The sequence below is a fragment of the Scomber scombrus genome, chromosome 1 (assembly GCF_963691925.1).
Source record: "Scomber scombrus chromosome 1, fScoSco1.1, whole genome shotgun sequence".
NCBI lineage: Eukaryota > Metazoa > Chordata > Actinopteri > Scombriformes > Scombridae > Scomber > Scomber scombrus.
Window position 1 is genome coordinate 38568532 of NC_084970.1, and position 13726 is coordinate 38582257.

General features: G+C 43.0%; 1 protein-coding gene across 1 annotated transcript in view; it reads right to left on the bottom strand.

The window, feature by feature from the left end:
- LOC133999779 (transient receptor potential cation channel subfamily M member 1-like) overlaps positions 1 to 13726 on the bottom strand; it is a 22987-nt gene that overhangs the window by 850 nt on the left and 8411 nt on the right. The window contains exons 9-25 of the mRNA XM_062439124.1: positions 12461 to 12646; positions 12043 to 12177; positions 10484 to 10534; positions 9966 to 10106; positions 9080 to 9109; positions 8693 to 8985; positions 8342 to 8570; positions 7495 to 7626; positions 7283 to 7423; positions 7027 to 7155; positions 5265 to 5516; positions 4589 to 4781; positions 3049 to 3069; positions 2450 to 2594; positions 1874 to 2076; positions 1303 to 1435; positions 1 to 13 (exon numbers count right to left, since the gene is read on the bottom strand). The exon at positions 1 to 13 is cut by the window's left edge and continues 357 nt beyond it. Of these exons, the coding sequence (XP_062295108.1) occupies positions 1 to 13; positions 1303 to 1435; positions 1874 to 2076; positions 2450 to 2594; positions 3049 to 3069; positions 4589 to 4781; positions 5265 to 5516; positions 7027 to 7155; positions 7283 to 7423; positions 7495 to 7626; positions 8342 to 8570; positions 8693 to 8985; positions 9080 to 9109; positions 9966 to 10106; positions 10484 to 10534; positions 12043 to 12177; positions 12461 to 12646 (2427 nt within the window). The remainder of the gene's footprint in view (positions 14 to 1302; positions 1436 to 1873; positions 2077 to 2449; positions 2595 to 3048; positions 3070 to 4588; positions 4782 to 5264; positions 5517 to 7026; positions 7156 to 7282; positions 7424 to 7494; positions 7627 to 8341; positions 8571 to 8692; positions 8986 to 9079; positions 9110 to 9965; positions 10107 to 10483; positions 10535 to 12042; positions 12178 to 12460; positions 12647 to 13726) is intronic.

Below are 13726 nucleotides of genomic sequence, written 5' to 3' on the forward strand. Positions count from 1 at the left end.
CATGTTCTCCACCCTGAGAGACACGCAACACGCAACACATGCAACACGCAACACACGCAACACACGCAACACATGCAACACATGCAACACACGCAACACACGCAACACACGCAACACACGCAACACGCAACACATGCAACACATGCAACACACGCAACACACGCAACACACGCAACACACGCAACACACGCAACACACGCAACACGCAACACACGCAACACACGCAACACACGCAACACATGCAACACACGCAACACATGCAACACACGCAACACACGCAACACACGCAACACACGCAACACATGCAACACGCAACACGCAACACACGCAACACACGCAACACATGCAACACGCAACACATGCAACACATGCAACACACGCAACACATGCAACACATGCAACACGCAACACATGCAACACGCAACACATGCAACACATGCAACACGCAACACATGCAACACACGCAACACATGCAACACGCAACACATGCAACACGCAACACATGCAACACGCAACACATGCAACACACGCAACACATGCAACACGCAACACACGCAACACATGCAACACATGCAACACGCAACACATGCAACACACGCAACACATGCAACACGCAACACATGCAACACACGCAACACATGCAACACGCAACACATGCAACACATGCAACACGCAACACATGCAACACACGCAACACATGCAACACACGCAACACATGCAACACGCAACACATGCAACACGCAACACATGCAACACGCAACACACGCAACACATGCAACACATGCAACACGCAACACATGCAACACGCAACACACGCAACACATGCAACACGCAACACACGCAACACGCAACACACGCAACACATGCAACACACGCAACACATGCAACACACGCAACACATGCAACACGCAACACACGCAACACATGCAACACGCAACACACGCAACACGCAACACATGCAACACATGCAACACGCAACACATGCAACACGCAACACATGCAACACGCAACACGCAACACACGCAACACACGCAACACACGCAACACATGCAACACGCAACACACGCAACACGCAACACATGCAACACATGCAACACGCAACACATGCAACACGCAACACATGCAACACGCAACACGCAACACATGCAACACACGCAACACATGCAACACGCAACACGACATCAAGAGAGAAAATAATTGAAATGTTTCTGACAGGGAAATGATGAAAGTTTTATTAGCACTGATGATGTCATCAGAGTCAAGTGATCAATAACTGATGATGTCATCAGAGTGACCTCTGACCTCTCTGTCGTCACTCGGATCCTCTCGTTATTGGACGATTGTTTCTCGTCGTCTTTCTCTCGGAAGTATTCGTCCACACACTGTTCCTCAAACTCATGAAGACTCTTCAGCTCCTCACTGCTCAGCACCAGCTCTGAGGGATCAATCAGGTTATTGATCAATCAGGTTATTGATCAATCAGGTTATTGATCAATCAGGTTATTGATCAATCAGGTTATTGATCAATCAAGTTATTGATCAATCAGGTTATTGATTAATCAGGTTATTGATCAATCAAGTTATTGATCAATCAGGTTATTGATCAATCAGGTTATTGATCAATCAAGTTATTCATCAATCAGGTTATTGATCAATCAGGTTATTGATCAATCAAGTTATTGATCAATCAGGTTATTGATCAATCAGGTTATTGACCAATCAGGTTATTGATCAATCAAGTTATTCATCAATCAGGTTATTGATCAATCAAGTTATTCATCAATCAAGTTATTGATCAATCAAGTTATTCATCAATCAGGTTATTGATCAATCAGGTTATTGATTAATTAGAGATAAGTGATCAGGATCTTACGCAGTCTCCTCTCGCGGTCGTCGTGGTCGCCCTCCGGTCGCCGGCGGCAACGGCAGCAGAGCCTCTTGAGGACGATGTAGATGTGGGGGAAGATGATGAGGGGGGGGGGCAGGATGGGCCGGTCGTGGAAGGTCATGATCAGCTGATAGCGCTGAAACTTCCAAACCTGGTTGGAGATGGACTTCACCTCGAAGAACGTGTTACTGCACACAGACACAGAGCAGCTTTTAATGTGAAACTCTTCATCACTGGAAGGACTTTTATTTTGAAAACATGTTCCTGTGTCAGTATCTGGAGCCTCATTTATAAAAAAGATCCAAAAATCAAATATATAAAACAAACTTTGCGTATGTGTCCTTTATATATATAGATGAGAGGAGCCAGACGAGGAGGCTCGGGCATCTAGTTCCTCACACTACTGAGGATCCTGTTTGTTCAATCAATACATTGTTAAACTGACAATGTGTCTTGTTTCTTCAGACTTCAGACATCCACTAAACACATATATACATATATAACCCTGACCCTGCTTTATAAATGAGGCTCCAGCTCAGAGGTTAGAGATCAGGGACTGACTTGAAGACGGCGATCAGCAGGTTGACCAGCAGGATGTTCGCAACCAGCAGGTAACAAGCCATGATGGCCGGAGTCAGCCAGGCGCCGGGAATACACGGAGGGAGCTTCTTACCGTCCTCGTCATACATGTTGTCTCCACACGGAGCTACACACACACACAGAGACACACACACAAACAGAGATACACACAGAGATACACACACACACAGAGATACACACACACACAGAGATACACACACACACAGAGATACACACAGAGATACACACACACACACAGAGATACACACACAGAAAACATGATTATTAGTATTTTTTTTTATATGCTTTATTGATCCCAAGCTGGGACAGTGTAGGAGCAGCTTGATGGGAGCAGCGGCTACAGGCAGCCACCTGGGACGGCGCCATACACCGTTGGCGCAGCAATGGGAGCAATTTTGGGGTTAAGTGTCCTCTTGCCCAAGGACACATCGGCATGTGGACTGGAGGAACCGGGAATGGAACCGCCAATCTTCCAATTGGAGGACGACTGCTCTACCTCCTGAGCCACAGCCGCCCTTTTTAAAAACATGATTATTATTTATTGATCAGCTGATACTCACGATTGATCTCCATGGCGTAAACTGTCCAACAGGAAGCAGAAACAAGAGAAGAAGAAGACTTCCTGTTAGGTCATCTGAAACACTTTCACCAAAATAAAATGTAAACTTTAACGACTCTTAATTTGATGAGTCTGAGATGTTTCCAGGACAGAACATCTGATATTGATTATAGATCACAAAGAAATCAATTCAATCATATTTGGGAAAAAGGAAAACGTAAAAAAATAGTTATAAAAAATAATGAATAATGAGCTTTTGTTATATTTAAGAAGTTTATATTTGTATTTTATTAAGTTTTAAGCAGTAAGACTTTAACACTGTTTATTATTTATAAATCAGAAACATGAAGTTACAAATAAAATGAAGTCATAAATAAAATCATTACATTTTATTCACTCAGGAGGATTAAAGACATTTTTATATTAAATTCAGCAGCTGAACATTAAACTCAATGTTAATATCATGTACACACACACACACACACACACACACACTAACACACACACACAGATTTGTCTTTATATCTTTGTGAGGACACTTATTAACATAATGCACTCCAATCTAATCCATTTCTATCCTTCAGCTTAAAAACAGTCTGAAGCCTCAAACTGTCCAAAATGTCCCGACACAGAAACGTCCTCGTAACGCTGAAACTGAAACTGGTTCTCACAAAGATAGAAAGGCAAACACACACACACCAAACAGGATAGTGTGTGTGTGTCACAGAGGGTTCAAACAGGGTTCCTCTGTAAGACCTCCGTCTGTTTACTCTGATACTTCAGTGCAGTAAAAGTACCGACACAGCAAAGTGAAAGTACTTCATTATAAGTAAAAGTGCATAAGTGTTTCATCTTTAACAATGTGTTGTATTTATAAAGCTTGTTATATTATATATATATATATATATTATCCATTGGGTCAAATCTGCATCTGTAGTAAGTACAAGTACCTCAAACTATACTACAGTAAAGTACTAGTACCTCTAACTGTACTACAGTAAAGTACAAGTACCTCAAACTGTACTACAGTAAAGTACTAGTACCTCAAACTGTACTACAGTAAAGTACTAGTACCTCTAACTGTACTACAGTAAAGTACTAGTACCTCTAACTGTACTACAGTAAAGTACAAGTACCTCAAACTGTACTACAGTAAAGTACAAGTACCTCAAACTGTACTACAGTAAAGTACAAGTACCTCAAACTGTACTACAGTAAAGTACAAGTACCTCAAACTGTACTACAGTAAAGTACAAGTACCTCTAACTCTACTACAGTAGAGTACAAGTACTTCTAACTGTACTACAGTAAATGTACTCAGTTACCTTCCAGTCTTCAGGTTTTCCAGGAATCCTCAAATATGAAACAAATCCACTTTTCTCAGAACTAAAGAAACTAATAAAGACTTTCCAGGTTTTCCAGGACCCTGCTGTCCCTCTGTGTGGCTGTTCAGGGATGATGAAAATGATGAAGATGATGAAAATGATGAAGATGATGAAGATGATGAAGACAAACAGCTGACTGACTGACTGAAGTCTTACTATGAACTCTAGTCTTACGGTCTATGGAGTCTGCAAACACCTCTCCGTAGATCATCCAGTACGGCATGTAGAAGATGTTTCTAGCCAGACGCCACGTTGGCTTCTCGTCAGGGTGGAGGATGGCCTGCCGCGCCACGCCGAAGCTCATCAGCACCACCAGCATGATGACCACGAAGTACAGCATGTCGATCATCTGCAGACACAGAGACCAATCAATCAATCCATCAATGCATCAATCAATCCATCAATCAATCCATCCATCCATCCATCCATCCATCCATCCATCCATCCATCCATCCATCAATCCATCAATCAATCCATCCATCCATCCATCCATCCATCCATCAATCCATCAATCAATCCATCCATCCATCAATACATCAATCCATCAATCAATCCATCCATCCATCCATCCATCCATCCATCCATCAATCCATCCATCCATCCATCAATACATCAATCCATCAATCCATCAATCAATCCATCCATCCATCCATCCATCCATCCATCCATCCATCCATCCATCCATCTATCTATCCATCCATCCATCCATCCATCCATCCATCCATCCATCCATCCATCCATCCATCCATCCATCCATCCATCCATCCATCCATCCATCAATTTTGGAGATACATGTTTTCCTGCAGTATGATGTCATAGCTTGTGGTCCTACCATCTTGCCGATCATCATGACGTAGGGTCCCAGGTACTTGTTGACCCCGAAGATGTCGAGCACTCGGATGTACCAGAAGATGATGTCGACGCAGTAGATGACGCGTCCGTAGCCCATGTACGGCTCGCTCTGCAGCCGCAGCAGCAGCCCCAGCAGGAACACACAGATGGCCACCAGGTCTGTGATGTTCCAGTAATCCTCCAACCACACGTTCACCTTCTGCTTCAGCTTCCCCGGCTCCGACATCAAGATCTGAGGAGGCAATGTGGAGATCATCATGTCAGACTGAGACATGAACAGACTGGAATATGCTTCATCAGCACCCTCTGATGGTCAAAGAAGGAAGTCAGGTGACGTTATAGAGCAGGTATGTCTAAACTGTCCCACCATGTGTCTGCAGGTTTCTGTTCCAACCAATCAGATGACTGAAGACTGAGATCAGCTGATTAAATGAGTCCAGGCTGGCGTCATCCTGATTAGTTGGAATGAAAACGTTCCAGTGTTTCGAACGTAAAGTCCTGAGTTGTGTTTGTAGATACTTTAAGTCGTCAGAGATGAACCAGAACCAGAAAATGTTGTGACGTTAAGATCTGTGATATTTTCTTGCAGGTTTCCACTGACTAAGAGCTCCTGTATGTGAGAGATGTAAAGGTACTTTATTGGTCACACACGGTTGTACAGTGAAATTCAGTCCCTACATTTAACCATCCTAAGTACTGGGAGCAGTGAGCAGCCACGGTGCAGCATCCAGGAACCAGCTCCAGATCTACGTCAGTACCTTCATCACTGAGGAGAATTAACCTAACATACATGTTTTATGACAATAGGAGGAAACCGATGTAAGCACAGAGAGAAGATACAAACTCCACCCAGAAAGGCTTCAGACCTTCTTGATGTGAGGCAACAGTGCTAACCACAGAACCACCAAGTTTTAGTTTCTCTAAAACTAACCAGACCTTAACCACAGCGTTGTTAACGTTATTTTCCAGCAGTGATGTAACAGTGGTTGAAGACCTGATCTGGTCCTGCTGACTGGGGCGGCATCAGTAAACACTTTGGTTCTGAAGTTCATGGACCGACAAGTCAGTCCTTTATTCTTTTTCTTTTTTTACAGAGTCAGAATCACTGAGGTGTCCTGGTGACTGAACATCATTCCTCATCTCCATTAACTGAATGTAAATGTACATTTTTATTTCAGGTTTATATTTAAAGTCAGACTCAGACTCTTTGTAGTCTATGTTGATGAACTCAGCAGCACAGACCGTAGTGCTGAATGCACTTCTGGTAACTTGGATTCAGGAAGAACACATCCTCACATTCACTTCTTCCATCCCCTTTAAAAACAGCTGATGGCTCAGTGAGGCTGCAGAGAGCTGACAATGTTTCTCCTTTCTGGACACGTTGGTGATTTGGGGGCGGCTGCGTCTCAGGAGGTAGAGCGGTCTACCATCAAACGGAAGATCAGTGGTTCGATTCCCGGCTCCTCCAGTCAGCATGTCGATGTGTCCTTGGGCAAGAAACTGAACCCCAAACTGCTGCATGCTGCACCAACGGTGTATGAATGTATATGAATGGTTAGTTTCCTCCTGATGAGCAGGTTGGTGTGTAGTAGATCCTGTCATCAGTGTGTGAATTTGAGTGGTCAGAAAGAGAACATCACTATATGGTCCATTTAGCATTCAGGAGTCTCCATGTTTCCATCACAGTGATCCATGTGAACACAGCTGTAGTGTCAGGTGTTCAGGTGTGTGTGTGCGTTTACCTGTCGAGCTTTCTCCAGTCCCAGAGTGATGATGTAAGAGATGACGATCCACTCCTGTAGAGACGGCCATCGCTCCATCTTCACCAGGATGATGTAATTATACAAACTCAGGTACACCAGGTAGGCGATCTGACACACGCAGACACACAGCTGTTTAATGAACAGGTGATCTAACACAGACCACTTTATTTTCATTATTATCATTATTATTACTTTTTAATATCTTTGACATGTTGGAAACGATGAGTCTACTTGCCGTGTTGAACCAGAACTTGGTGAAGGGAGCGTTGTAGAATTCATAGATCTTTTTCCCGATGGGAACCCTCTTCCTGTGTTTCTTCTGGTTCTCTTCTTCGTCTCCTTTCTTAGACGTTGTGTCGACGTTAGAGACGGAGTCCTGAAATCAGACTCATCAGTAATAAGCTCTCTGGTGAAGTGAAACATATTGAATCTGCTCAGGTGTCGTACCTTGTTGGATTTGTTGTCGTTGTCTTTAATTTTGCTGTCTTCGTTTTGTTTGGAGGAGTGAAACGAAGATTCATCTCCAAGACGAAACTCCAGCAGGAGGATGGTAGGAGGGAAAATGATTCCTAAAATCACCTGCAAAGGCGAGGAGGGGGAAGAAAGGACAGTTTAATTGTTCTGTTGTATCGAATCATGTTTCTTCTTGACATTTCAAACAGCATGTCTCTGTTTCCTCTCACAGCTTGTCATCGTTGGACATTTTGATTCTTTTTACACTTCAGTTCATCAGTCACTGTTGTCAATGAGCCCTTAATGTTACTGAAATGATAGAAGTCCTGAGACACACATGTAGGTACACTGAAACAACATGAATCCTTCAGTCTGTTCCTACCTTCAGACTGTTCCTACCTTCAGTCTGTTCCTACCTTCAGACTGTTCCTACCTTCAGACTGTTCCTACCTTCAGACTGTTCCTACCTTCAGTCTGTTCCTACCTTCAGTCTGTTCCTACCTTCAGTCTGTTCCTACCTTCAGTCTGTTCCTACCTTCAGTCTGTTCCTACCTTCAGACTGTTCCTACCTTCAGACTGTTCCTACCTTCAGACTGTTCCTACCTTCAGTCTGTTCCTACCTTCAGTCTGTTCCTACCTTCAGACTGTTCCTACCTTCAGTCTGTTCCTACCTTCAGACTGTTCCTACCTTCAGTCTGTTCCTACCTTCAGTCTGTTCCTACCTTCAGACTGTTCCTACCTTCAGACTGTTCCTACCTTCAGTCTGTTCCTACCTTCAGACTGTTCCTACCTTCAGACTGTTCCTACCTTCAGACTGTTCCTACCTTCAGACTGTTCCTACCTTCAGACTGTTGCTCTTGCCCATCCTCAGGCAGCCCATCCACATGTCGGTCAGCAGCATCTGGCTACAGGTGTGAGCGATGAAGTCTCTGTGTTTGGCAGCCACCGCCAGCTTCAGACAGGTGGAGTTGCTCCAGTTCTTCAGTTCATAGGTGAGCAGCTTCATGGCCACCTGCTCATCATGTTTGTACGACTGGTCCAGCAGCTCGTAGGCCAGCTGACCGAACTCCCTACAAAGGAACAACATGATTATATTATTTATAAACTGGAAAAACTGGACGGCAAACATTACTGTTCTTGGTTTAGCTTGACATGGACACGGCTCTCCAGTTTGAACAGAACCTGGACTCACTTGGAGTTGTTCTCCAGGTCCTGGTAGATGTCGTCCACCAGCTCGCTCTGGGATGACTCGTGTGCCATGGCCCTGTAGAGTTTACAGGCCACCAGAGCTTTGGCCATGGCCTCCTCCCCCCGCTGCCACAGGAACAGCGCCATCTTCTGGCGTTTCATCAGCACGGCCCACACCATCAGCTCGTGGAACGGGTACTGAAACCGGCAGACCTCGGGGTCGTCCACATCAATGTCCTCCTCCTCCTCTTTCTTCTTGTTCTTCTTCCCTTTTCCTTTCGGACGAGGCTCATCATCCTTCAGTCCAGACGTCGGATGAAAGAATAAGAGAACGTCAGGAACTCTCAAAACATTACAACAGTTTCTGAAACAGTTTTAATAAACAACTTACCTCCATTCCAAGAAGTTTCAAAGCTTTAGGCTGAAAGACAAAAAATAAAGTGAGATAAGTTGATTTTAGAGATGCTTCTTTTCAATAGAGGGATATAATAATATGGATGGACTCATGAGCCTCCGGCTGAGATCTGCTGTCAATAAATAAAGAAATCAAACTTATTCTGCTTCAGGTCTTTGTGGATCCATTGTTCTAAAACATGTGAACTGTCCCATGATGACCATTGTTATCTATCCTGAGGTTCTGATTGGTGGTTTTGACGCAGATTTATGTGTTAATTTGGTTCCAGCTGTGATGAGTTCATGAGTTTGACTGGTGTTTTCTAAACAAGTGAAAACGGGAGAAAAGTGTTTATAATTTGGCTTTCAGGAGATGTGATCATGGTTTGGGATGTTTAATTAACAGGTTATAATAAATGAGAACAACTGTAATCGTCATAGTTAATTCATCTATTGTGGTTTTAAATGCAGCTAATTTAATTTCACTACAACACACTTTCCAGCTTGGCGGTAATGTGGAGATCAGCTGTCAGAAGGAAAGAAAACTTCAGAGCAGCAACAGAAACTGAGCACAAAGAAGCAGAAACATCCTTAACCCTAACCCAGAGACGAGACCACTCATATAAGATCATCATAGTCCGTACATGAACTCTAACTAGCTCTCTCATTGCTGGTCTTTGTCCACATTAACAGCAGATCACGTCCCTGTAAACTTTGGCTTTTGTTTGATTTTCTTGTCCCTTAAAAATTAACTAATATTAAGTGAAGAAAATGAAAGAAATTATTTTAACATATTTTATATATTTTAAATTCTTATTAATTGGATTCTTGTTTCTCATTTTAAAACAGAGAAACCTTCACACAGCTCATGGATGTTAACTCACCCTCTTCAGTCCATACAGGTTGTTGTACAGCGCCCTGAAGCTCTTCCTGGTGTATTTGCAGCGGTAAGCCCCCCCCATCAGCAGCTCCAGCACCAGCCCGATGTCGATCAGTGTGATCTGGTAATCTGGAGGAAGATTCCCCTAAAAAACACAAACTCCTGTTGTTATTATCAGTCAGCTGCTGATCAGCTGATCAATCAGGGTTGATTTTAGGAGACACTGCTCTATACATCTTTATTTAATGTGTCAAATAGTTTAAAATAAGGAGCTAACTATCTTCAGAAGAAAAACAGACAGACATCACACCCAGTTTCACATCTGTTGGATCCTTTGTAGACAACATTAACAAAGGAAATGAGATTTAGATTCATTTAAACTGAACAACTTTAATATTTTAAATGTTTATGATGTGTTTCTGCTTCACTGGACTGCTGCCTCTAAAGTCATCCATTTATTTATGAATTGATTAAAGAAACAGGAGGATTGTTTTATAACTATGACGCTGTTTAAAAACTGACCTTTTTCACATCTCTGACCACGAAGTGCAGCGTGTTGGCCGGTCCCAACTTCTGCAGAAGAAAAACAGCAACATGATGCAAAGTTACGGCCGTGATGAACACAGCTGGCACAGAGATCACACACACATCTGTATCCTAATTCAAACTAATAAGCAGATTAATGCAGTGTGTGAAAATAAGTCAGAACAAACAAGTTGAACAGAAAGTGTTAATTAAAGAATTAGAGCAGAGCGGACAGACGGCAGCAGAGCTTCACTGTAATCTGACTATAACGTGACTCACATGTTGTTTTAAGAGCTTTTTGATGAAGATTAGAGACGGCAGTGATCTAACAGAGCCTGATCACTGATGGGCTTTAAGCTGCAGATCAACATGTGGATGTAAAGGTTAAAGCACAAAGCTTTTGTTTCATTTTCATCTTCAGAGCAGCTGCATTAATATAAAGAAACTGCAGCAGCACCGTCAGGTTCAGTGTGTTTCACTCTATGAAATATCTACTGTGTTAAATAATGTTATAATAACACAACACTTTATTTATAGGTCTCTTCATTTTATACTCGGTCCTTAAATACTAAATTAAGTCATTTGTTGTATCAAATCATTTGTTGGATGGATGGATGGATGGATGGATGGATGATGGATGGATGGATGGATGGATGGATGGATGGATGGATGGATGGATGGATGGATGGATGGATGGATGGATGGATGGATGGATGGATGGATGGATGGATGGATGGATGGATGGATGGATGGATGAATAGATGGATGTATTAGTTTTTTTACTCCATTTAATCTTTTTTTTGAACATCTAAGCTCTTTGTTACTCAACATGTAACTAGGAGATTGTATCCTTGTTGAGTCTTTATCAGTCTCATGGGCAGACCGGTTAACTCGCTGCTGATTTGATTTATTTCGTCAACACAAACACTAAAGTGTTCGTGATAACTGAATGAGATGATGGGTAAACTTTATGGACACTGGCTTTAATTCTTTCACCTTTGATCCTGTTTTTGGCAGATTTGGACGATAGCAGTAATACCCATGATCCTCAGTGACCGTTACCATGGTGAAGCCACCAGCTGACTCTAAGCTTCCTGTGGTGGTTGCTATAGATACAACCCAGCATCACAGCAGGTGGTGAAGTTTATTCATCTTTTTAACCTTCGTGTCATCCTCCCGGGTCAAATTGACCCCGTCTGTTTTGACTGTTCCTTCTTTCCTCCATTCCTTCCTCTCTCCCTCCTTCTCTCTTTCTTTCCTTCATCCATCCCCCTTTCTTCCTTCCTTCTGTCCTTCCTTCCTCCCTCCCTCCTTCTTTCCTTCCCTCCTTCCTTCTTTCCTTTCCTTCCTCCCTTCCTTCTTTCCTCCTTCCCTCCTTTCCTTCTTTCCTTTCCTCCCTTCCTCCTTCCCTCCTTTCCTTCCTTTTTCCTCCTTTCCTTCTTCTCTCTGTCTTTCCTTCATCCATCCTTCCTCCCTCCCTCCTTTCTTTCCTTCTTCCTCCCTTCCTTCCTTGAGTTGAGGACAACAGGAGGGTTAAATTTACAGGTGAGTCTCACCGTGTTGTAGAGCTCCTCCAGGCGGGGGATGGTCAGGAAGTGATGGATGTTGACGCCGTTCTCAATCAGCAGCTTCACAAAGTCGACTCTGTCCAACACCAGAGCGTCCATCATGGCCTGCTCCAGAGAGTTCACCTGTAGCATCATCATCATCATCATCATCATCATCATCCTCATCATCATCACCATCATCATCACCATCATCACCATAATCATCATCATCACCATCATCATAATCACCACCATCATCACCATAATCACCACCATCATCATCATCACCACCATCATCATCATCATCACCATCATCACCATCTGCTGACTGAGCAGGCTTATAACAGATATCTGAGTAACATTTTCATTTTTCACGGAGCCCAAAATGAATCAGTAGTAAAGACTCAGTTTGATGGTTTATTCTCACCCAGTTGAGCAGCTCCAGTTTCCTGGGGTCGGTCTCCTCTGGTGGTTCAGGTTTGGTTTTGGCTCCTTTTCCTTTCTTCCCCCTGGCTTTGCCTTTACCTCCTCCTCCTCCTCCTCCTCCTCCTGCTGCTGCTGACCTCTGGGCTGCCGGGCTTTTAGGACGGTCGAGGGTCAAACTGCTGACAGACTGCAGAGACGCCATCACATCAGACAATAACTCAGAGCTGATTGGTTCCTAACAACTCATTAAGATCATTTCATTAATAAACAGACCTGCAGTAACATGCTCTGATCCATTCTGTATTCTCTATACTATATTTACTGTATGTCTCAGTTTTTTGACCAACATAAATACCTTTATATTTTATTATTGACTTGCTCAAAGAAGACAAGTGTCACAGCCTTCACTAGGCCTGTGTGATAGGATGATAAGATAAAAACATCTACCGTTGCTCTATCATCTATATTGTATAACTAATAATCATTTATCTATAACTACAGAGGTAGTTACAGTCAGTGTATTGATTATAGATTATAGACTATAAAGTTCCAGGGTAATGTTGAGTATCACGGGGCTGCTGCCGGGACCAGTACACGATTTATTTCCAGTGTTCAAAAGTCACCCTGATCATATTCTGGTTTCTAGTATTAAGTACATCTTACTAGTCAGTATCAGGTGTAATGTACTTTATTCTCAACTTAACATCCCTGAAATGTCTAGGTCAGTGTAAAGTAAGTATAAATAAATATGTGTTCTGAGTTTGACATACCACAGAAAAGTGTGTTGTTAACCACCCTGCCAAATGTGAATGATTTAAAAAATCACTAAATATGTGAAATTAGGCTTCAAAGTTGTGTAAAAATCAGCCTCTGGTCTCTGTTCCCAAACGCTGTGGCCGTTCCCGCCAAGTTCGCTGAAGCCCCGCCCCCTACCGAGTGTCACCTGTCAATCAAAGTCACCACCTCTACCCTAAACATGGATGATATTGCTGAGAGCTAGCTCGGTTAACTGACAAAACACACAGACAGGAATTAGCCAATCACAAAAAAGTAGCTCAGTTTCTGCCCAGCAACAGGTTGCTAAGGGCAGCCAAGGTTCTACGGTTGCTACGGCGATGTGAGAATCTACTTGGAAAAAATTCTCAAAATGCCCCAGAATTTGGCTTCTGACAAGGTCCCGAACAATTGAACGTTGTGAGAAAACCGTAACTCCTGTCCAAAAACCAAAAACACTGTGAGAGACACAGAAGCCGGCAGATTCTGACAG